Here is a 24,510-nt window from a genome sequence, read left to right as displayed (position 1 = left end):
CTAGACCTCTTTGGGGGTTCCTCAGGAGGCACAGAGAGGCTGAAGGAGGTTCTGTGCCTGCTCAAATTCCCGCAGGGGGGTGGGCCAGGGCAGGGGGGCCCATCCACGTGCCAACACTGCCCGGCATCCTCCCCAGGCCTGGCTGTCCTGCGGAGCGCCGAGCCGCTGGCCCTGGGCCGCTGGCACCACGTGTCTGCAGAGCGTCTCAACAAGGATGGCAGCCTGCAGGTGAATGGCGGGCGGCCCGTGCTGCGCTCCTCACCTGGCAAGAGCCAGGGCCTCAACCTGCACACCCTGCTCTACCTGGGCGGCGTGGAGCCAGCCGTGCAGCTGCCCCCGGCCACCAACGTGAGCGCCCGCTTCCATGGCTGTGTGGGTGAGGTGAGCAGGCTTCCCGACCACCAACAGGGAAGGCGGGGCAGCCTCGCTTCGTCTGCAGTCAGCCCGGGTGCTGGGGACTGGACGCTTCCCCCTCCGAGCCTCAGTTTCCTCCTCTGTGAAATGGGATGATTGCACCTGCTTTCAAAAGTCGTCCCGAGGTGGGACCGCTGTGATGGGTGTTTCCCGGGCGCACAGCAGGCCCTGGACTCTGTTCCTCCTTCCCTGGTGGCTCAGCTGGTAAAGAATCTGCCCGCAATGCGGGAGACCTGGGTTCGATCCCTCGGTTGGGACGATCCCCTGGAGATGGGAAAAGCTACCCACTCCAGTATTTTGGCCTGGAGAATTCCATGGACTGTATAGTCCATGGGGTCGCAAACAGTCGGACACACGACTGAGCGACTTTCACACTTTCCCTGCCCTAGTCTCCCACCTCACTGCTCAGGTTGGAGCCTGGGGTCCCCTGATGCCCTCCGTCTGCTGGCACACCCGTGCCTCTGCCCGCTGCGTTCTTCAGGTCCCTGTGTGTGCCTGTGCCTACAGGTGTCAGTGAACGGAAAGCGGCTGGACCTCACCTACAGCTTCCTGGGCAGCCAGGGCGTCGGGCAGTGCTATGACAGCTCGCCATGTGAGCGCCAGCCCTGTCGCCACGGTGCCACGTGCATGCCCGCGGGCGAGTACGAGTTCCAGTGTCTGTGTCGAGATGGCTTCAAAGGTGGGGGAGCCCCTGGGCTGGGAGGGAGGGGGCACAGGGTGGGCAGCGCCCGCTGCGGCCCCTGCCCACTCACCTTTGCCCCGACCCACAGGAGACCTCTGTGAGCACGAGGAGAACCCTTGCCAGCTCCACGAGCCCTGTCTACACGGGGGCACCTGCCAGGGCACCCACTGCCTCTGTCCCCCCGGCTTTTCAGGCCCACGCTGCCAACACAGTAAGCACCCCGACTTCTCTCCGTCTTCCCCCTCGGGGCTCCAGGGGCTGGAGACAGCCCACTGACCAGAGCCTGCCTCTCCCCACAGGCTCTGCACACGGCCTGGTGGAGTCCGACTGGCATCTTGAAGGCAGCGGGGGCAACGGTATGTACTGGGCATAAACAGCCAGAGGAGCTGAGCAGACTTGTCCTTCCCAGACTCTGGGTCTCTCAGCTCCTCTTCCAGTGACCCACTGCCCTCACTGCTCCATCCTGGCTTCTAAATAAAACCGGTGCAGGTGAGAGGCTCCCTGGGCAGAGACAGGATAAGGAGAGACGAGCAGGTGAGAGGCTCCCTGAGCAGAGACAGCATAGGAGAGACGAGCAGGTGAGAAGGAGAGACGAGCAGGTGAGAGGCTCCCTGGGCAGAGACAGCATAGGAGAGACGAGCTGCCTAGCACCGGGTCTGCCCTGTGTTTGCAGGCTGGGTGACCGCACACTCCTCTCACTTCCGTTCTCTGCTCTGTATTCACGCATAAAGCAACAAGGGCATGCGTGTGCCCGTACCTGCCCGGGAGCAGTAAATGTCCGATGAATAAGGCAGGACCCTCGTTCTCGAGCATTCCACAGTTTGTTTAAAAGCAATGATGATGATTTTACTACCATGTGTACCATAAAAAGGGCTGGTAGGAGCCTGCGGTATAGCGCGGGGGGCTCAGCTCCGTGCTCTGTGAAGACCTAGATGGGTGGGATGGTGGGGGAGGGGCGGTCCAAAGGGGAAGGGATGTAAGTATACATACAGCTGATTCACTTCGCGGTACAGCAGAAGCTAACCTAACATTGTAAAGCAGTTACACTCCAATTTAAAAATGTATTTACTGAACATCATTTACGGGGCTTGTGCTACCTGATTTCTAGATACATATCTTACTTATCACTAATACAATAGGAGAGGTGGTGGTCTAGTGGGTAAGGGCCTGGATTCAAATCCCAGCCCTGCCACTTCCCGCCTGTGTGACTTGGGTGAGTCACTTAACCTCTCTGTACCTCAGTTTCCTCATGTATTAAATAGAAAGAAGCAACATCCTTCCACAAAACTTTGGAAAAAATTTAGTGTGAGGATAAAATTCTTTACTGTATTTAAAACGCTTCAAACAATGCCTGGCCCACAGCAGACACAGGATATTGTCCTTGGCATTCAGTCCCTAAGTCCTGTTCGACTCCTTGTGACCCCATGAACTGCAGCAGGCCGGGCTTCCCTGCCCCTCACCATCTCCCGGAGCTTGCTCAAACTCATGTCCATTGAGACAGCGATGCCATCCAACCATCTCACCCTCTGCTGCCCGCTTCTACAACCCTCAGTCTCTCCTAGCATCAGGGTTGTTTCCAGTGAGTCAGCTCCTCGCATCAGTGGCCCAAGTTTTGGAGCTTCAACTTTAGCACGCGTCCCTCCAGTGAATATTCAGGGTTGATTTCCTTTACGATTGATCAGTTTGATCTCCTTGCTGTCCAAGGGACTCTCAAGAGTATAAAAAATGCAGAATATTAGCTTTTGTGAATTGTAGCAAAGACATAGGGTTGTGACATGGATCCAGTTAAAAATTATGTTTGTAGCTGGATGATGTGAAACTTCCTGCCCCGTAACTGGCACACAGTAGGTGTTCGGTAACTGTTAGCTGCTCACTTCATCAGCTGGTGGAGGCCGCTGATGTGTCCCCTACCCTGGTAGCTGCCAGGCCTCAGGGGCCAGCGCTGCTATGGAATGGCTTTGAGCAGGTAGGGTTGGGAATGTTATAGCCACACACACAGGGTGGGTGATGCAGCCTTAAGATCTGGGCTGCCATCCAGCTTCCCACTTCCTGGGCAAGTCCCTCACCCTGAGCCTGTCTCCCCGTCTGTAAGATGGAGGGAACTCAAGGGTTCAGAACTGTTACGTGCTACTGACCTGGGTGACCAGCTGCCCCAGTCTGCTCAGGGCTGAGAGACTTCTGGGAATGAGGGACTTGCAGAGCTAAAACAGGACAGGGGACTTCCCTGGCAGTCCCGCGGTTAAGAATCCTCCTTGCAATTCAGGGAACGTGGGTTCAATCCCTGGTCGGGGAACTAGGATCCCACATGTCTTGGAGCAGCTAAGCCCACACGCTGCAGCTACCGAGCCTGTGCGCTCTAGAGCCTGAGGGCCACAGGGAAGACCCATCACAATCAAAAAAAAGAACCAGAACAGAAACCGGTTAATAGGGATGGGTGATCACCCTACCTGTTGACCGCACAGAATGAATGAAGCACGTAGGATTTCAAATGAATTTCAGTTGTCCTGAAACAAGGTTATCAAAGGGCTTCCCGGGTGGCTCAGGTGGTAAAGGATCCACCCACAGTGCAGAAGACCCAGGTTCGATCCCTGGGTTGGGAAGACCCCCTGGAGAAGGGCATGGCAACCCACTCCAGTATTCGCCTAGAGAATCCCATGGACAGAGGAGCCTGGTGGGCTACAGTCTATGAGATTGCGAAGAGTTGGATATGACTGAGTGACTCACCCTTTCACTTTCATCAAAACATTTACATTTTTTGCTTCTTTATTAACCATTAAATACAAGATTTAGGGTTGTTAGTCCCAACAGCTACCACAGTTGCAATAAGCATAAACAATGTTTTTAAGTGCTTGTAACTACCCCACGGGGGTGAGGAAATCTCCCGCTGGTGACCGAGTCACCTTCAATGTATCTCCTACCTGCGTAATTGAAGCAGCGGCTAACCTTCAGGGAGAAGTGAGCAAGGCCAGAACTGTAATCTTTTCCCAGCCAAGTTCAGAGCCCCTTGAATTCTGCCCACAGCCCCCTAGGTCCCCAGGGGCCGCAGGTTCAGAGCCCCTTAGGAGCAGTACAGGTCGGGATGGAGACAGAGGTCAGGGGTACCTGTGCGGGATGGATGCTCCATGGGGGTGGGCGGGGCTCCCAGCATCGCCCCCACTGCCCCTCCACAGATGCCCCCGGGCAGTACGGAGCCTACTTCTATGACAACGGCTTCCTCGCTCTCCCGGGCCGCATCTTCTCCAGGAGGTAAGACCAGTGTTGGGAAGGTCTGTGGGCCCGGGGTGGGACTTCTGCCCCCTCACCCTCTTTCTCCACCGCAGCCTCCCCGAGGTGCCTGAGACCATCGAGCTGGAGGTTCGGACCAGCACTGCCAGCGGCCTCCTGGTCTGGCAGGGCGAGGTGAGTGTGGGGCGTCTGGCCCGGGGCCTCAGGCTCCCCAGCCTCTTGGTGGCCGGGGAAGAGAGAAGGGGGGTGGCCACAGCCGCTGGGGCCACAGAGACGCTGTGTTTCCCTGGCAGGAGACGGGACAGTCCGGCCGAGGCAAGGACTTCATCAGTCTTGGGCTTCAGGACGGGCACCTCGTCTTCAGGTGGGTCCCGGCCCCTCCTCTCCCTTCCCTCACCCCCCTTTCCTTCACTGGCTTTCCCTCCAGTCCCCTCCCCAGCCACACCCCCAACTCCCCCACTCCAGTCCCACCCCCTGCTCACGCCCTCTGGGGCCTGTGTGCCTGCAGCTACCAGCTGGGCAGCGGGGAGGCCCGCCTGGTCTCCGAAGACCCCATTAACGATGGCGAGTGGCATCGTGTGACGGCACTGCGGTAAGGGAGCCCCCCCGCCCGGGCACTGGGGTGAGGGGCCAGAGTTCCCCCATCACATGGAGGGGGCAGGCATTGAGCTCTGGGGAGACAGAATTTGAGGGCGGGGTCAGCGGGGCGATCACCACCCAGAGCACAGACTTCCAGGACAGCGGGCGGGGATGGGCACACGAGCACCCCAGGGGATGGGGGAAATCCGGGTGGGGTGCTCGGAAGCTGTGTGTGTGGCGCCAGATCTCTCACCCAGCCGGGGGTTGGGGGACAGGAAAAAGCTTGGGGAGCAGGAGGCGGACCTCTCTGTCATAAAGGGAGGGGACCCTCATGGGGCTGGGGAGGACGGGGAATAGCGGGTGAGGGCCGGACTCCCGTTCCGATGCAGAGAGGGCCAGAGAGGCTCCATCCAGGTGGACGGAGAGGAGCTGGTGAGTGGCCAGTCCCCAGGCCCGAACGTGGCGGTCAACACCAAGGGCAGCATCTACGTCGGTAAGTCCTGAAGGCCGGCCTCGGGGCAGGCTGGGGCCCTGCTCCTCTGGGTGCTGAGGGGGAACTGGGGGCCCCTGCACCCCCCAGCAGAGCTGGAGCCCCTCCCGGGGCTCCTGGAGCTGATGGGCCCGCCCTCTCCCCCCACCCCGCAGGCGGAGCCCCCGATGTGGCCGTGCTGACCGGGGGCAGGTTCTCCTCGGGCATCACGGGCTGCATCAAGAACCTGGTGCTGCACTCCGCCCGGCCCGGCGGCCCGCCCCCGCAGCCAGTAGACATGCAGCACCGTGCCCAGGCAGGGGCCAACACACGCCCCTGCCCCTCGTAGGCCCTGCCTGCCCCGCACGGACTCCTGGGCCGCACCCCAGCCCCGCAACGGCGACTATATTATTATTAATATTATTATTATGATGATGATGAATATTTTGTAAGAAACCGAGGCGATGCCACGCTTTGCTGCTACTGCCCTGGGCTGGACTGGAGGGTGGGCACGTCATGCCCTCCCGCCCCCACCCACAAACACACCTGGGCAGAGCCACAGGCTGTGGGCACAGCAGGTTGCACCAGAGCCGGTGCCTCGGGGGGCCACCAGGACTCGGGGTTAGGCGCAGTGGCTCAGTGGGGTCAGAACCGCCCCCACCAACAGAGCCCCCCCCAAGGCAGTGCTGGGCCGCCCGTTTGTTCAGCCTCGGGGCGGTGGCCCTCATTTCTGTGGAGCCGACATCGGCTTCCAGCCCGGCACCTTGCCAGCCACCTTGGAGCCTCACCAGATACCCGGAGCGGAGGGCATCAATTGGCCTTGGCCATCCTCCTCTGGGTTGGGAAGGCTCTTTAGTGCCAACTGTGGAGCAAAAGGCAGCTCACCCTGGGCAGGCAGCCCCCACTCCCTCCACCAGCCCACGTCCCAGCCCTGTTCCGCCCCTAGCACACCAGCTGGGCCCCCGGCCCCTGGCAGCCTCCCCTTCCCACCAAGCCCTCCTGGCCTGCATCGCCCCCTCCCCACCAACCCCACACCTAGCCCAGGGCCCCCTTGCCCTCAAGGGGCTGCAAGGGAAACTCCAGCCCACTCGTACCAGGAGCTGCTACAGGCAGAGCCCCACACTGAGAGGGGCTTCCTGCCCGCACCAGGCCATGTTCCCCCCCATGGATCTGGAAGTGAAGGCCCAGGGGACATGGGGGGAAGAGGCCTTGGTGGTCAGAAAGAGTAAGTGCCTTGGGTGCGGGGAGCTGGGACACATGACTGGGAGGGGCAGGGAGGGGATGTGCCTGTCCTGCCCCGTCTGTGGGCGCCCGAGGGCCCGCCTGGAGGCACGCGCCCGCCCCGCCAGCAGCCCCCAGACGTGGGGCCGGGACGCCTGGCCCCTGTGTCCTAGAAGGGGCCCTCCTGTGGTCTTTGTCTTGATCTTTCTTAATAAACGGTGCTATCCCCGCCAGGGCTGTCGTCTCCTGTGTCTTTGATTCAAGCGGGACTCGTGGTCCCTGAGGGTGGGCCGGGGTGGGCCCAAGCAGGATGGACCAGCGAGGCCCAGGGGTGACGTGAGCCAGCTTCAGGCGCACGAGGCCCCTGCTCCCTGCCCTTCATGGGTCCAGCAGAGTGCCAGCTGCCAAAACAAGCTGCAGGGCCAACTGTCCCGGTGGCCTTCAGCATGACCCTCCGAGGCAGAAATCGTCCCATCTTCCAGAGGGGCAGACTGAGTCTCGAGGGCTCAAAGGTAGACAGCCCTGTTGGGGGTGGGGGCGGGGGCAGAACCCGGGGACCGTCCGATCCCAGAGCCCACTCTCTTCCCTCCGATGCCCGAAGCCTCTCTAGGAATGCACCCCCTGATGCTGGAAGGCTGGCTCACTCAACCGCAGCCCCCCAGGGGCCACTTGGCCAGGACACGTGTAACAGATGGTGCAGCAGAGGCCACGGGCCCGGGCCCGGCGGGCCAGCTGGCCGGAGAAGCAGCAGCACCAGAGGAGGCCCAGGAGGAGGCCAGCAGAGGCTAGGGACAGCGAGGAGGCCAGCGCCACCCCCTGCAGCTGGGGCCCTGCAGAAAGAGAGTCCACTCAGGCCTTGGCCCGGGCCTGCTGCCCCCTGCCCATCCCTGGAGCGGGACAAATATGATCTTGGTGGATATAGCGACAGTGGGTGGTAACCAAGAGCCACCTACCTTCCAGAGCTACACCCTGTCGGGCAGGGTCCCAGTGGGCTGGTGGGCTCATCTCAGCTGCCGTCCCCAGCGGGCCTGAAGACGGGAGAGCTGCAGAGGGAGTCAGGGTTTGGGAGGTACTGTCATCTGTATTCCCCTCCTGGCTGGACTCTGGAGAGGGAGCTGAAGGGGGAAATAACCACCAACACACTGAGATTTGATGATTAAAAGATTTTGTCTCATTTAATCCTCCTAAAACCTCTGAGCAAGTGTTAGCATTTTTATTTTACTGATAAGGAATGGATGGGGAAACAGTGGAAACAGTGACAGACTTTATTTTTCTGGGCTCCAAAATCACAGCCGATGATGACTGCAGCCATGAAATTAAAAGACACTTACTCCTTGGAAAAGTTATGACCAACCTAGACAGCATATTAAAAAGCAGAGACATCACTTTGCCAACAAAGGTCCATCTAGTCAAAGCTATGCTTGTCCAGGGGTCATGTATGGATGTGAGAGTTGGACTGTGAAGAAAGCTGAGCACCGAAGAATTGATGCTTTTGAACTGTGGTGTTGGAGAAGACTCTTGAGAGTCCCTTGGACTGCAAGGAGATCCAACCAGTCCATCCTAAAGGAAATCAGTCCTGAATAGTCACTGGAAGGACTGATGCTGAAGCTGAAACTCCAATACCTTGGCCACCAGATGCAAAGAACTGACTCATTTGAAAAGACCCTGATGCTGGGAAAGATTGAAGGCAGGAGGAGAAGGGGACGACAGAGGATGAGATGGTTGGATGGCATCACCGACTCAATGGACATGGGTTTGACCAAGCTCTGGGAGTTGGTGATGGACAGGGAGGCCTGGCGTGCTGCAGTCCATGCGGTCACAAAGAGTCAGACACGACTGAGCAACTGGACTGAAGCACAGAGGGAGGCTGAGTCACTTGCCCAGGTCACACAGCTGGAAGTAGCAGAGGGGACCTGAACGCACAGTCTAGCTTCGTGGGCTGCGGTGGATGAATGGAGCTGCTTTTCAAGAAGGAAGTGCCTGAGGTGAGCACTGTCAGTGCGCCCAGCACCGTGCTCTGCGCTGGGCTCTTCACCCACAGGATTTCACTTAAAGTTCATGACAAATCTAAGAGCCTCAGTTTATCCTCCTCAGTTTACAGGTAAAGAAACGAAAGCACAGGGAGGTTCATTCTTCCACTTAATCGACGAGTATTTTTTGATCATCTACTATACCCCAGGCATTGCTCTGGGGACTAAGGGGTATGACAGTGAGAAAAATACACAAAAATGTCTTCATGGAGGGCTTTCCTGGTGTCTCAGTGGTAAAGAATCCGTCTGCCAATGCAAGACACACGGGTTCGAACCCTGATCCAGGTGGTGCTAGTGGTTAAAAAAAAAAAAAAAAATCCTGCCTACCAGTGCAGGAGACATAAGAGATGTAGGTTCAATCCCTGGGTCTGGAAGGTCTCCAGGAGGAGGGCATAGCAACCCACTGCAGTATTCTTGCCTGGAGAATACCATGGACTCTGGTATTCTGGAAGAGCCTGGTAGACTATATTCTGTGGGGTCACAAAGAGTCAGACATGATGGAAATGACTTCAGTTCAGTTCAGTCACTCAGTCGTGTCCAATTCTTTGTGACCTCATGGACTGCAGCACACCAGGCCTCCCTGTCCATCGCCAACTCCTGGAGTTTACTCAGACTCATGTCCATGGAGTCAGTGATGCCATCCAGCCATCTCATCCTCTGTCGGCCCCTTCTTCCACCTTCAATCTTTCCCAGCATCAGGGTCTTTTCAAATGAGTCAGTTCTTCTTGGAAATGACAGAACACACCCTCAGCACCACTGAAACGCCATTTGGAAGCAGCTGGACCAGATCACCTCCAGCATCTTCAAGCTCTAACGTCCTCTGGTCCTCAGGCTAGAGGTCCTCAGCCTGGTCTGGACAGAGTCCCTGCTGCTTCCCCTTATCCTCTCCCGCCACACCCCTGCCTCCGGCTCCCATCCCAGCTGCTCGGCGGGGCCCAGGCCCCACCCCCGACTGACCTCCGCAGTTGGCTGGTGGCCAGGAGGCCTGGTCACTGCCATCACCACAGTTGTCCATGGCCCAGCGATCGCACACCAGGCTCGGGGGGATGCACCTGCCGTTCCGACACGGGAAGTAGGCACCACAGGATCCTGTGGCAGAGAGGGGAGGCATGTGATGAGGACCCTGGGCACCGGGGCAGGTCTGGCCCTTCGGGGAGGGAATGTGGGACATGGGAGCAGGAGAGGCTGTTTCCAGGCGCGTGCAGATGAGAGTATGGATGAGACAGGGGTGTGATCATAAAGATGATGAGGGTGACAGTGGCTAGATTTACGGAGTTGCTATGCCAGGCCCGGCATGGTTCGCATCACAGCTCATCAAGTTCTCACAGCAACCCTGTGGGGTCAATACTGTTATCAACCCCATTTTAGAGAGGAGAAGACTGAGGCACAGGGAGGCTAGGTCGCTAGACCAAGGCCACGTAGCTTGTATCTAAGCGGCGGGGTAGGAATTCCGCCCCATGCTCGTGTGAGCCTGTGAGTGTGTATGTGCACGTGTGAGGGCCCGGTGACCGGAACACTCCAAGCACCGCCCACTCTCAGCACTGTAGCCGTACGGCTCGTTCCTCTCAGGTCTCCACTCAAATGCCATCGTGCCCGAAGGACCGCCCTCACCCCTACACGAGACCCGCACACCACCCCTCCCCCCGCCCCTTTATCCTGACTCCGGTTCCCCTGTAGCACTTACCACCTCTGCAGGACACACATTTGCTTGATTCTCTGTGGTCTGTCTCGCCCACTAGAATGTCAGCTCAAGTGAGGCAGGGACTTCTCTTTCACTCATGGCTGCGTGAATCCCTGGAGCCTGGAAGAGCACCTGGTGCCTGGCAGCTAACTCAATACTTGTTAAATGAATGAACACGCACACAGACGAGAAAAGGGGATGACTTGGTGCCCAGGTGCGGCAGACAGGTTGGCTTATGCAGCACCCCATTCTGCGGAAAAAAGCTGGGTCAGGCAGTACTGACCAATACCACGGCTCAGAGCTGAGCATGGGAATCAGAGCATTCCATTCCTGGTTCTGGGAATAGACACATGGCCCATGTGACTAATCAGATTTGACCCTGAGGACTTTTGCTAGAACCTTAAGATCCCTGCAGTTCCCTGGCAGTCCAGTGGGTAGGACTTGGCATTTCCACTGCAGGGGGCTCGGGTTCAGTCCCTGGTCAGGAACTGAGATCCTGCCAGCCACACGACGGCACAGCCAATAGAGAAAAGATCCTCACTCTTTCATTGAGGTGAGAGTTGTAAGAGAGACTGTGTTCTTGGAGCTGCAGGGTCACCTTGCTGCCAAGTAGAAAGAGGGAGCTAGAGTTGCCTGAGATGGAAGCCAAACAGATCCAAAGCAAAGGGAGAAAAATAAAGAGAGAGAGCCTAGGAGGCGTCACTTGAGCTCTCGGATCCATCTATACCTGAACCAACACCTTAATATCCCAGTTATAGGAGCCCCCCAAATTCTCCTTTGGCCTAAGCCAACTTGAATTGGGTTTCTTACATATGCATATGAAAGTGAATGCTCTCATAAGCACAAGGTGTGTAGGTGTCAGAGCGAATATCTATGAGCAGAAACACAAACAGTAATATGATAAAAAGCGATCCAAAGGAGCCAGAGTTGCAACAGAGCTTCACCACTGCCACCTGCTCTTCAGAGCCCAATCCTGCTAAACACAGAGCAGCTGCGACATGCCTGGCTGGCGCCTCACAGGAGGGCAAGGTCATGGGGGGAAAGGGAGAGAGAGGAAATAAAGAAGGGAGGGAGGGAAGGAGTTGGTTTCCAATTAGCCGGTGAGACCTTCTTGCAAAACAACATTAGGACCCTTGGCGCAGGAGCCAGAAAGGGGACCCCAAGCCCCATCAGTCATGGCCCCAAAGAGACACAGGAGATGGCAGGGCGTGCTCTCTGACCAGCTCAGGTTGAACGGCTGTCGACGGCCTGGCATGTCGAGGTCCAGCTCCTGGTGAACCTGGGTTGGCTCTCAGAGCCCCCCCACTCCCTTGTTCTTGCCTCCAAGTTCTCACGACCCCATATTTAATGCTCCAGTCTGGTTATTTTGGCAGAGAGAGCGATGAAGCTTCTCTGTGGTTTTGGAAATTTCTGGGCTTTGGCAGCTCTTCTGGGGTAGCATCAGTGAGTGTCTCCAGTCCTGGGGAGCCTGCCAGGACTAAAGCCTTGACTCAATGTGAGCAGAGGACCAACTCTAGCAGTTACAGCCCCGCTGCTCCGCCTGTGATTGGGGTGGCTGGCAGCACTTTGCCTAACCTCCCTGAGCCTGTTTCCCATCCATCAATAGGAGAGTATGACCCAGCAGAGCTGCTGTGAGAACAGAGATCTGGCTTGCCAAGGGCGGGAGACAATGCTCAATAAGGGATCGCTGTTAATATCACAATCAGTTCCCTTTCCTTGCCTAAGTAGGTTTCCCCCACTTACAGTCACCAAGAGTCCTAACTCTCCGCCCCTCTGCAATCGTCTGAGAAGCAGATTCAGGACAGAGGAGCCGGTGTGTGAACATACGTGGGCGTGAGTTGCCTGGAAGTGTGCAAAGTGGTACTGTGTATGAGGTGTGTTATGCGAACTGTGTGTGCGAAAGTGCCGTATGTAAGCCAGGTGGGTCGTGCGTTGGCAGCCTGTGTGTGCCGGGTGTGTGGAGTCGTGTGTACGAGGTGTATGCTTGCGCCGTGTGTATGAGGGAGTGGATGCTGGAGTGTGAGGTGCGGGAAGTCAAGTCCCCGCGGTTGGCTCTCGGTCTGGACCGCGCCACCCACTTCTCTCCTGCAGGCCCAGGCCCCTCCGTGTCCAGGCCGACTGCCCCAACCCACCCAGCCGGAAAGAGGTGACTTCGCCCACGAAGTCCACGCGGGGCTGGCGGCCTCTGGTGACCAGGCGCAGGCCCAGGAGGTCCCCGGAGGTCGTCACCGGGGCCGGGATGGTCAGGCCGCAGAGCGGGGCTCCCAGGGGCCGGGGCGTCCCCGGCGGCCCCTCGTACAACTGCAGGTAGGAGCCGGGGGCGCAGGGGTCTGCCTGCAGCGGGGCGGAGGCGTTGAGCGCCGGGGGCGGCATGGACGGCGGGGCCAGGCTGTAGACCAGGAAGAAGCGGAACTGGAGGCGGATCCTGTCGCCGGGGGCGGCCGCCCGCACCCAGAGCCCGCAGTCCATGTCCGGGGCCACGAAGTAAAAGCGGCGCGACGCGGAGTGCGAGCGCAGCAGCAGCCCGTCCGCCTGCCTGGTCCGGCCGCACAGGTCCACCAGGTCAGCTGCAACGGAGAGACCGGCCCTGGAACCGAGGTGCCCGGCCTGGCCCCTGCCGTCTGCCCAGGGGCAGATGATCGATCCATCTCAGAATATTTGTGAGGGCTACAAAATTTAATTCAAGTCCTCAATCTCTTATTCAGAAACCCTAGGATAGGGACTTCCCTGAGGCCAAGCGGTAAAGACTTCCCCCTCCAATGGAGGTGGGGGGGGGGGGGTCGGGGTGGCGGGGGGAGGGGGGGGCGGCAGGTTCCAGGCTTCCACCCCTGGCAAGTGAGCTAAGATCCCACCTGCCAGGTGGCCCAAAAAACAAAACATAAAACAAATAATATTGTAACAAACTCAATAAGAACAGTCCACATTTTTTAAAAAATCTAAAAAAAAAAACCCACCTTGGGATATGGTTTCAGGATTTCCCAGATTTTAGAAAGATGATACAGCCTCAAACGGAGTCTGCCTCAGCCCTCTGTGATCAAACACATTTTCTAGAGCAGTTGTACAGAACATTTACCCTAAGTTGGAGAAGGAAATGGCAACCCACTCCAGTACTCTTGCCTGGAAAATCCCATGGACAGAGGAGCCTGATAGGCTGCAGTCCACAGGGTCTCCAAGAGTTGGACACGACTGAGCGACTTCACTTTCACTTTTCACTTTCATGCATTGGAGAAGGAAATGGCAACCCACTCCAGTGTTCTTGCCTGGAGAATCCCAGGGACGTGGGAGCCTGGTGGGCTGCTGTCTATGGGGTCGCACAGAGTCGGACACAACTGAAGCGACTTAGCAGCAGCAGCCGCAGCAGGACAAATAAAGATAATACACAGACTCCTATCAGTTCAGGTCAAGGTGTTGCCAGTTAGTTAAAAAAACAATATTGGTTGTCAGACCTTCCCGTATTTTGCAGTGGAAACTAAAGGACTGTGGGCACGTATGGGTGTGGGTGTAGTGCTTCGGGGAGCATCTACTGAGCACTGCAGAAGTGCTAGTTTTATCTTGTGTAAGGAAGGATGGGAGAGACACAGTTGGGCACCTGCCCAGACAACAGCCATTCCCTGGTTCTCCTTGCTAAAGAAACTCAGTTCCCCTCAGTTGTCAGGGAGCAACGTGCTAGCCCCCTGGTCATTAGCCTAATCCAAGTCTTCTAATCCTAATTCTATTTGCCAGGTTTAGGGGTTGGCATGTGACCTGATTCTGGCCAATGAGATTTAAGGAGAGGCTTGCTGAGGGTTCCTGAGAAAGATTTTCCTCCTTAACAAAAAAAAAAAAAAAAGGAAGGAGAGCTGTGGGATGAGTAGCCCCCCTTTCTTCCTGCTTTTGAAAGTCATTGACTGAGGATGTGATGTCCGGAGCTGCAGCAGCCATCTTGCAAGGATGAGGTCATGAGCATTATGGAGGAGCCTTGGCACAGATGCTGGGAGGGATTGGGGGCAGGAGGAGAAGGGGACGACAGAGGATGAGATGGCTGGATGGCATCACTGACTTGATGGACGTGAGTCTCAGTGAACTCCGGGAGTTGGTGATGGATAGGGAGGCCTGGCGTGCTGCGATTCATGGGGTTGCAAAGAGTCGGACATGACTAAGCAACTGATCTGATCTGATCTGATCTTCCCACAGTTGAGCTGCTGAAAACCATTCTGGTCTCACCTAAGGCCTCTCTTCTTAAGTGAAATAATAAATGTCCTTATGTTAAACGTTCCCTTTAGTTTGGTATCTGTTCCAGCCCCAAACTTCCTCATTGGTACAGAATTGTTATGAAGGTTAATGAGATAATGTGTAAGTATTCAAGCCATCTCTGATTTTTGTAAGGAGAGAGAGAGAACAGGAGGTGGCTTTTCTGGTGATGGTAAGGGCACTAGTAGTACTTGAGGACAAGCCAGGATCTGGGTCTTTGGGGGAGAAATTCTCCTTTAGGGCTCGGGATGTAGGAGCATCTTCTCATATCTGTGCAGATCTACTAAAGGCAGAACCTGTCCTGGAGGCACATGGGACAGGGGGAGTTTCAGAGAGTGAGTGCACGAGCACCTCCTATGCGCAGGGTGCTGTCTGTGTGTCTTGCATGGTTGATCTCACATGGATAATATTAACAGTCCCTTAAGGAGCAAGGCTCTATTGTTCTTCCCATTTTACTGCTGAGGAAATGAAGACTTAGAAACTGTGAAGTCAGGACTCCCCTGGTGATCTAGTGGTTAAGACTCTGTGCCTCCAGTGCAGGGGGCCACAGGTTTGATCCCTGGTTGGGGAACTAAGATCCCACATGCCCTGCAGTGAGGCCACACACACAAAAAAAGTGATGTCAAGGGTAGAGTGAGTGTGTGAATGCAGGGTCATCTGACTCCAAAGTCCACAGCGTTTCCCAGTGCCAGACCTGAGGGCTGCCCCACCTGCCTCCAGGCCATTGCTTCTGGGTGACTTGGAGCTCCAGCCACCCAGAGGGACTGGGATGGATTTGGGGGTGCCAGGCAAGAGCAGACTCAGAGTTTCCCAGTGTCCCCCAACCCAAGGGATCCCAGCCCATCAGGGTGAATGCTGACTGGGGAAACAGGCTCTAAGGGTGGTGAGCCTGAGTCTCCTGCCTGCCCAGCCAAGCCCCCACGGACTCACCAGTGTGCAGAGCTGATGCAGTCAGCGTGGCTGCCCCCAGCAGGAGCAGCCTCTGGGGCAGCTGCGGAGGACGGACCTCCATCCCAGCCGTCCTGTGCCCAGCAGTGGGGCAGACCAACAGAATCCGCAGTTTGGGGTCTTTGGGAAGACTGCAGTGGAGGGGTTGGCAGGATGCAGGGAGCAAGAGGAGGCAAGTGCACCAGCTCCTCTGGTCTCTCCAGAGATGTTTGCTCTCCCGGTTCCAGACTCTTCTTCAGATCAGGGTTGTGTCTAGGGTTGCCATGGAGATTTGGGGCTGGGGCAGGAGCCTGGGGAGAGAAGGCGGGGAGGATGCCTGCTCATCCCCTGCCAGACAGGAACCAGGAAACTCAGATCCGGTTCAGCCACAGGGCTTCTGGGAGGGGGGTCCCACAGCCTCAGAGAACTGCTGCCTTCCTGGAGAAGTTGGCATCTTAGGGCCGAGCTTAAGGGAGAGGCCCAGGACACCAAACGGGCCTCTCTGAAGGCCTTAGAGAGGCAGCAAGTGGTGCAGGAGCGCTGGCCCAGGACTCGGCTCTGTTACAAAGGGCTCCTGCCTCAGGGCCTTACTGCTCCCGCGCCTGCACTGCCCCTCCTCCATGTGGTGGTCCATGGCTGACTTCTCTGGGTCATTCATATTTCAAGCTCACGTGTCACCTGCTCAGACCACATTTCCCTGACCGTTTCTCAGTCTAAATTAGTGCTTTCCCTCCTTGTCACTCAGTCACGTGTCCCTGAATTTATCTCAGTGCTCACTGAAATTGCTTTGGTGGTGGTGGTGGTTGAGTCGATCAGTCGTGTCTAACTCTGGCAACCCAATGGACTGTAGCCCACCAGGCTCCTCTGTCCATGGGATTCTCCAGGCAGAATACTGGAGTGGGCTGCCATTTCCTTCTCCAGGGGATCTTCCTGACCCAGGAATGGAACCCGGGTCTCCAGCATTGCAGACAGATTCTTTACTGACTGAGCTACAAAGGGAATTACTTTGCTTATTTATATCTATCTTGTTGTATGTATTATCCATTGACCCCCCCCAACTAAAATTCCATGTCTTATTGTTCTCTGAAGCCCTAGGTGATAGCACAGTGCCTGACATAGAGCAAAAATCCAAGAAAAAAGAACTAATATGTGGCATTGAGCAAAAGACCTTCCTTTTTTCTGGGTTTTACTTCTTTATGTGTAAAAGGAAGGGCTTGGACCATTTCAGCCTTTTTCAAAAACTGTAATTAGTGGAACAGTTTTTTTTTTTTTTCAAAAGGCATCATATACAGAACCGTAATATATGAAACTGAAACTTTTCAGGTCTCAGTTTCCTGATCTGCGAAATGGAATAATGGTAGATCTAACTTTGCAGGTGTATTGTAAAGCATACGTAACTTGATACAAGTGGGGGACTTAGAATAGTGTCTGTCTCTATAGTGCAGTGCCCAACGCTTGTCATCATTATTATTTAAACAGATCTTCTGTGTTTCAAGACGTCCCCGCCTCAGACTTTGAGACACCACCTCAGAGTCTAAGGACTCTATGGGAAGGTTAAAACCGTTGGCCTACTGCTCTCTAATGCTCTCCTTTTGAGAGCCGACATTCAACGTCGCCTTGATGCCCTGCTGTGTGTGCTCCAAGGCTAGGCCATGGGAACTCCTTAGGCAGGAGCGGATCTATCATGAAACGCATGAGGCTTGCGCATCAGGACATATTACTTGCATGGGATTATTTCATAATTTCATAAAATTTGCAAAAGTGAGATATTTTAACCACAACCAATTCAGATCACTGTCTCTTTCCACCCCAATCTCCCCCATCACACCTCTCTTCAGATGGCCATGGGCATTTTTGAAACCTGGCTAAAGGAGGTGGCTTTGAACTTGGCTTTGCAGAGGGTATAATTAAGGGTTCTGGCTCCTTCCAGGTGCCGTTTTGTTATTTCTGAACGTCCCAGGACGCCTTCCAGGATCTCCCTCATGCCCTGTGTGCTGTCTGTCCCAGTGCTGTGATATGAGGGTGCAGAACCAGAGGTCATGACTGTGCCTGCCCTCGTGGTGTGAGGGGACTGAAGGAGAAATAAGGTTTGAACTGTGTGAAGCCAATCTTAAAGCTCACATATGTAAGAAATTTGATAGAGCTTATCTCAAGTTTGACAATAATCCTTAAGAGAATGAATAATCTTACTAATAATAATGAACTGCCAAGTTGAGGGAAAAAGTCTAAATCATTACTAATTAAAAATTTTAAAACTAATTTTAATCAGTCATGCTAAAGGGAAGACTGGATTATCTTTCTAGTCCTGTCCTGGAAAATCTCATACAGTGTTGTCATAGAAGGGATAAAAGGATATGCTGCCAAAAAAAGGAAGGGAAACGGTATTGTAGAAGGATGTTAAGCAGTCGATTGATAAAAACATGCTACTGTGTTGACTTTATATTGCCCACGGTATTTGTCAGCTTTTAAACTTTGAAAGATGTTGGACATGGAAGCAACCCAGATGTCCATCGACAGATGAATGGATAAAGAAGATGTGGTGTGTATACATATATATACACACACATACCATGGAAAACTACTCAGTCATAAAAAAAGAACAAAACTGAGTCAGTTGTACTGATGTAGATGAACCTAGAGCCTATTATACAGCGTGAAGTAAGTCAGAAGGAGAAAAACAAATATCATATATTAATGCATCAATATGGAGTCTAGAAAAATGGTACAGATGAAAGTCTTTGCAGGACAGGAATAGAGGCGCAGATGCAGAGAATGGACGTGTAGACAGAGTGTGGGGGAAGGAGAGGGCGGGATGAACTGCGAGAATAGCACTGACATATACACACCGCTGCTGCTGCTGCTGCTGCTGCTAAGTCACTTCAGTCGTGTCCGACTCTGTGAGACCCCAGAGACGATAGCCCACCAGGCTCCCCCGTCCCTGGGATTCTCCAGGCAAGAACACCGGAGTGGGCTGCCATTTCCTTCTCCTACCACGTGTGAAACGGACAACAGGCGGAAAGCTGCTCTGTAGTGCAGGGAGCTCAGCTCGGGGCCCTGTGATGACCTGGAGGGGTGGAATGGGATGGTGGGAGAGAGGCTCAAGAGTGAGAGGAGATATGTATATTTATGGCTGATCCACATTGTTGTACAGCAGAAACTAACACAATATTGAATAGATGGGGAAACAGTGGAAACAGTGTCAGACTTTATTTTTGGGGGCTCCAAAATCACTGCAGATGGTGATTGCAGCCATGAAATTAAAAGACGCTTGCTCCTTGAAAGGAAAGTTATGACCAACCTAGACAGCATATGAAAAAGCAGAGACATCACTTTGCCAACAAAGGTCCATCTAGTCAAGGCTATGGTTTTTCCAGTGGTCATGTATGGATGTGAGAGTTGGACTATAAAGAAAGCTGAGCACCGAAGAATTGATGCTTTTGAACTGTGGTGTTGGAGAAAACCCCTGAGAGTCCCTTGGACTGCAAGGAGATCCAACCAGTCCATCCTAAAGGAGATCAGTCCTGGGTGTTCATTGGAGGGACTGATGTTGAAGCTGAAACTCCAATACTTTGGCCACCTGATGCAGAGAGCTGACTCATTTGAAAAGACCCTGATGCTGGGAAAGGTTGAAGGCAGGAGGAGAAGGAGAAGGGGACGACAGAGGATAAGATGGTTGGATGGCATCACCAACTCAAGGGACATGGGTTTGGGTGGACTCCGGGAGTTGGTGATGCACAGGGAGGCCTGGCGTGCTGCAGTTCATGGGGTTGCAAAGAGTCGCACACAACTGAGCGACTGAACTGAACTGAAAAAAAGCTGTAAAGAAAAAAAAAAAAGATGTGATGTCTACACACACACACACAGACACACACACACGGACTATTATTCAGCCATAAAAAAGAATGAAATAATATAATTTGCAACAACATGAATGGGCCTAGAGATTATCATACTAAGTGAAGTAAACCAGACAAAGAAAGACAAATATTAGGGACTTCCCTGGTGGTCTGGTGGCTAAGACTCTGCGCTCCCAATGCAAAAGGCCCGGGTTCAATCCCTGGTCAAGAAACTAGATCCCACATGCCACAGCTAAGACCTGGCCCAGGCAAATAAATAAATAATTCTTAAAAAAAAAAGACAAATATTATATGATATCACTTATATATGGAAAGACAATACAAATGAACTTATTTACAAAGTAGAAATACTCTCACAGACATAGAGAGCAAACTTGTGGTTATTAAAGGAGAGGGAGGGAAGGGATAAGTTAGAAGTTTGGGATTGAAATATACACACTACTATATATACAAATTAAAGAACCAACAAGGACCCACTGTAGAGCACAGGGAACTATACTCAGTATCTTGTAATAACCTGTAGCGGAAGAGATTGTAAAAAAAAAAAATACATTTATATAGATGTGCGTAACTGAACTGACTCATTTTGCTGTACACCCCAAACTAGCACAACATTGTAAGTCAACTATGTTTCAATAAAAACACACGCTGTGTGGCGTGCAGGACCTTCGTTCCTAGACCAGGGGTCAAATCCGTGTCCCCTGGTTTGGAAGCATCAGTATTAACTGCTGGACCGATAGGGAAGTCCTTCAGTAAAAATTTCTTTTTAAGTTGTCAGATTTCGATGGCTGTGAGTAGAGTGGCAAATAACATTTCATCTTTACTGACCGAGAGCCAGGTTAAAGAAGGCAAAGTATCCAGGTTTAGCCAAGCAGGACCCTGTGGGGCTTTCCAAGGACAGACCCCCTCCCACATCCTCCACCTGCCTCTTGTCTGTAGAAAACGTTAACCTCCTGAAACAGAACTGGACCCTGTGGTCCTTGCTCCCTGTGTCCTCAGCCTTCCTTTTGTCATGGAAAAACTTTAGCCAGAGAATAAGTTTAATCAGAGAAGTGAGAAAATGCAGAAAGAGAGGAAAACAGTCAAAGGAGACAAAATAATAGTAATAATGTAGTCATTAAAAAAATAATAATGTAGTCATTAAGCAAAGTCAAGGATCTTTAGTTCCTCCTCAAAGGCTGTAGATAATATTCTGACCATATCCTGTGAGCTGTTTTATAAATACTGAAATTAACTACAGGATGACTAGGCTGTACCTACAACATAAGCTGCCACAATTCTGAGAATTGGCCTCATGGAAACAAACCAACCCCAGAACTGAAGATTTGTTGTTGTTAAGTCGCTCAGTCGTGTCCAACTCTTTTGCAACCCCATGTACTGCAGCACGCCAGGCTTCCCTGTCCTTCACCATCTCCCGGAGTTTGCTCAACCTCGTGTCCATTGAGTCAGTGATGCCATCCAACAATCTCTGTTACCCTATTCCCCTCCTGCCTTCAATCTTTCCCTGCATCAGGGTCTTTCCCAAAGAGTTGTCTCTTCACATCATGTGGCAAAGTACTGGAGCTTCAGTTTCAGCATCAGACCTTCCAATGAATAGTGCTGATTTCCTTAGGACTGCCTGGTTTGATCTCCTTACAGTCCAAGAGACTCTCAAGAGTCTTCTCCAACACCACAGTTCAAAAGCATCAATTCTTCAGTAGTCAGCCTTCCTTATGGTCCAACTTTCACATTTGTACATGACTACTGGGAACCAGAGATAAAACTGCCAACATCCACTGGATCATAGAAAAAGCAGGAGAATTCCAGAAAAACATCTACTTCTGCTTCATTGACTACGCTAAAGCCTTTGACTGTGTGGATCACAACTGAAGATTAACTGTACCTAAAACAATCAGATGACCCTGGTCAGACCACCGATGACCAATTGCAAGATGACTGTCACAGCTGAGTGTATTATTTCTACCTGTAGCCCCTTCCTTCTGGCTATAACCCTCGACTGTCAGGGGCGGGGGCAGTCGCCTTTGGATAGATGTCCGCCACAATCCGAAATACAGCGAATTTTCCTTTTCACCACCCTGGGCTGTTTATTGGCTTTTGAGCGCCAAGCATCTGGACCCCGCTTTCAGCAACACTCCTAGGCCTTCCCTGAGTTCCAAAGAATAAGTTTAATCAGAGAATTGAGAAAATGCCAAAAGAAAGGAGAACAGTCAAGCAAGACAGAATAAGTTTAGTCATTAAACAAAGTCAGGAAACTTACTTCCCGCTCAAGGGGTATAGATAATAGTCTGAGCCATATCCTTTGAGCTGTTTTTCAGACAGTGAAACCTCCACCAGGTGGAAGAAGTTAACTCTGTGCTGCCCACAAGCTCATAGACCCCAGACCGTGGAACCAGAAGGCTGAGGAGATTGACTCCTGATTACCTCACCACCAACCAATCAGAAGAATGTCCACGAGCTGATTACTCACCGCACAACACAGTCCCCTGCCCCACCCCCCACCTTTAAAAGTCGTGAGGGAGTCAGGCCTTTTGCGTACTGGCCACCTGGACTCCTTGCTTGGCACCCTGCAATAAGCGATGTACTGAGACTTCCCCCAGTGGCCAAAACTCTGCTCTCCCACTGCAGGAGGCACAGGCTCAAGCCCTGGTTGGGGAGCTAAAATCCCGCAGGCCATGTGGAGCAGCCAAAAGTAAGTAAACACATCAGCACTGCACTCTCCTTCACTGCCACCTGGTGTCGGTAGATCAGCTTTACTGCTCGAGGGCAAGTGGATGCCAAGCTGGGTTCAGCGATGCTGGGGCTTGCCCACAGATACTATTCAGTGGGATAGCTGCAAACTTCCATGAAAACCTGGCTCTGTGGATGTTATTGTAACAGACATGCCATTTGGGAAAAGGATGGGCTTCAAGAAGAGAAAGTGGCACCTTTTCTGAACTTACCTGTGGGCTGTGTCTGCAGACTGGGGACAGGCTGAGCTGTACGCTTGCCCAACAAGAGCTGCTTTGCCACTAGCGCCACCTGGGAAGCCCAAAGAGATGCTTCACCCAGACATTACCCAGAGCGGGACATGTGTGGCAGGAGGTGCCTAGTGTCTGGAGGACCTAGAGGGTCTTCTTCTTGCTGTGGTTTAACCTCTGAAAGACGCTCCTCAAACTTTCGTTCATCCTTCAGAACAAGATGGAGAAAGGCCTCATTGGTAATGAGAAGAGTGAAGATGACTAAGAGTATCTATGCTTCTTCTATTCACAGCAGCCACGACATGGAAACCACTTAAACGTCCATGGACAGACGGATGGATAAAGAAGATGTGGTGTATGTACACAATGGAGTATTACTCAGCCATAAAAGGATGAAATATGCCGTCTGCAGCAACACAGATGAACCTAGAGATTATCACGCTAAGCGCAGTCAGAAAGAAAAAGACAAATATCGTATGATATTACCTAGAGATTATCATGCTAAGCGCAGTCAGAAAGAAAAAGACAAATATCGTATGATATTACTTAACACGTGGGATCCAAAATATGACACAAATGAATTCGTCTTGGAAACAGGAGACTCACAGACACAGAGAACAAACTTGTGGTTGCCAGAGGGGACGGGGAGAGGAGAAGGATGGACTGGGAGTCTGGCGTGAGCAGAGGCAAACCATTACATGTAGAATGGACAGACGAGACCCTACTGTAGAGCGCAGGGAGCTGCATTCAATACCTGTGATAAGTCTCAATGGAAAAGAATGGGTGTGTGTATACATATATCTGAATCACTTTGCTGTAGAGCAGAAACTAACACAGCACTGTAAATCAACCACACTTCAACGAAGTAAATTTTAGAAAAATAAAAGCTTATGTATATAGAGTATTTGTGCTTCCTGACACTGGAAATGTCAGCAGGAAGAACTTTCTTTCAGAGAAAGGGCATTAATAAAAGTGAGGTTTGGTCTAAAGCCCTTTCACCCTAGTTAGCAAAAGATGTGAATGGAACAAGTCTTATGAAAAAGCAAAACTTTTCCTTGGAAGGGTTTTGAGTAGTTGGGGAGTTAGTACCTTTCTCATAAATGCTAAGCCCACTAAGATGCTCTGGGATTTGGGCTTAGAACACTGCATTTTTAGGCTTCAGGGCAGTTCCTGTTTTCCACTGTAGCAGGTAGGAAGGCAGAAAGCACCATCAGAGCGCCAAGTCGCGTTTCACCGCGCACGCAGCTCCGCTGTTTAGTCGCTCTAGTCCGTGACCTCAGCTTTAAAAATGAAGCAAATGGCATTAGGAAAACAGCGCTCGCCCCACAAGACAGAACCTCACAGGACATACAGGAGGGCTTACCACCTGCCCCCAAATTGTAACACATCTGTTATTCAACACATTAATTTTTTCTCATCCTAAATAAATACTTATTTTCAAAACTGGCTTTATAATTTTATATTTTTAAAGAGGGCCCTCAAACTGGCCATACTTCAAGGCCAAAAAACCTGGCCCGTAAGGAGCTCATAGCCTTCTAGGGGCTTCAGATCAAACAAAGAAAATTAAAGAAATTCCAACCTTACCCAGAAAATGAAGCACCATGGGAAGTCAGGAAAGCCTTCTCAGAGAAGGGCATTTGGTTTTTAAATCCAGCTGTGCTGTGTCTTGGTTGCAGCACATGCAGCCTTCGTTGCAGCATGTGGGATCTCAGCTCTCTGACCAGGGACCGAACCCAGGGCCCTGCGTTGGGAGCATGGAGTGTTATCCACTGGACGACCAGGGAAGTCCCCGAGAAGGGCATTTCTGAGTTGGGCCCTAAAGGATGCATAGGCGTTTCCATACAGAAACTGTATGAAATGTAATAACAGTACTTCCTGGTTCCTTGACTGGGCTCTGTGCCTGAAGCATCCCTACCTTTCATGAACTAATACAGACTTTGTCATATTTCTAGCAATCACTTCTTAAGTGCTTGCAACATGCCAGTCACTGGCTGTGAGCTTGTTCTGTGCTTTATCACACATAATTGTCACAATGAACTTATAAAGAGGGCACTTTTATGAGCCTCATTTAAATGATGAGAAATCTGAGTATAGATAATGGTATTAAACAGCGTTTGCAGATAAAGGGGGTAAAGTATTCCCCCAGGTCCCATCTCCTAGCTGTGTGACCCTTAAGCAAGTGACTTCACCTCTCTGTGCCTCGGTTTTCTCATCTACAAAATGGGGACAAGACTGCAG

At 52.8% G+C, this 24,510-nt stretch overlaps 2 protein-coding genes across 8 annotated transcripts in view; one reads left to right on the top strand and one right to left on the bottom strand.

Moving 5' to 3' along the window:
- Window positions 1–6,823, top strand: part of HSPG2 (heparan sulfate proteoglycan 2) — a 110,087-nt gene extending 103,264 nt beyond the window's left edge. For 4 of the 7 annotated variants that reach the window (XM_086327455.1, XM_086327447.1, XM_086327429.1 and 1 more), the window contains 10 exons: window positions 137–381; window positions 922–1,093; window positions 1,185–1,307; window positions 1,396–1,452; window positions 4,267–4,342; window positions 4,417–4,495; window positions 4,615–4,685; window positions 4,830–4,913; window positions 5,290–5,393; window positions 5,546–6,823. In XM_086327455.1, the coding sequence (XP_086183581.1) occupies window positions 137–381; window positions 922–1,093; window positions 1,185–1,307; window positions 1,396–1,452; window positions 4,267–4,342; window positions 4,417–4,495; window positions 4,615–4,685; window positions 4,830–4,913; window positions 5,290–5,393; window positions 5,546–5,718 (1,184 nt within the window). In that variant the 3' untranslated portion in view covers window positions 5,719–6,823. Of the gene's footprint in view, window positions 1–136; window positions 382–921; window positions 1,094–1,184; window positions 1,308–1,395; window positions 1,631–1,695; window positions 3,499–4,266; window positions 4,343–4,416; window positions 4,496–4,614; window positions 4,686–4,829; window positions 4,914–5,289; window positions 5,394–5,545 lie in introns of those variants that run through there. The other 3 variants (XM_086327438.1, XM_086327468.1, XR_015137233.1) reach the window with 3 other exon arrangements.
- Window positions 6,094–15,543, bottom strand: LDLRAD2 (low density lipoprotein receptor class A domain containing 2). The gene is given in 7 exon segments (XM_086372351.1): window positions 6,094–6,152; window positions 7,235–7,429; window positions 7,432–7,468; window positions 7,470–7,705; window positions 9,578–9,709; window positions 12,434–12,868; window positions 15,462–15,543. Coding segments are annotated over 7 exon segments (1,176 nt in total).
- Window positions 15,544–24,510: the final 8,967 nt, after the last annotated feature.

This window comes from Bos grunniens, chromosome 2 (assembly GCF_055505025.1).
Source record: "Bos grunniens cultivar Pamir isolate PY7600 chromosome 2, Bosgru_T2T1.0, whole genome shotgun sequence".
NCBI lineage: Eukaryota > Metazoa > Chordata > Mammalia > Artiodactyla > Bovidae > Bos > Bos grunniens.
Note: the sequence above shows the minus strand (reverse complement) of the source record. Positions and strands in the feature narration are given on the sequence as shown.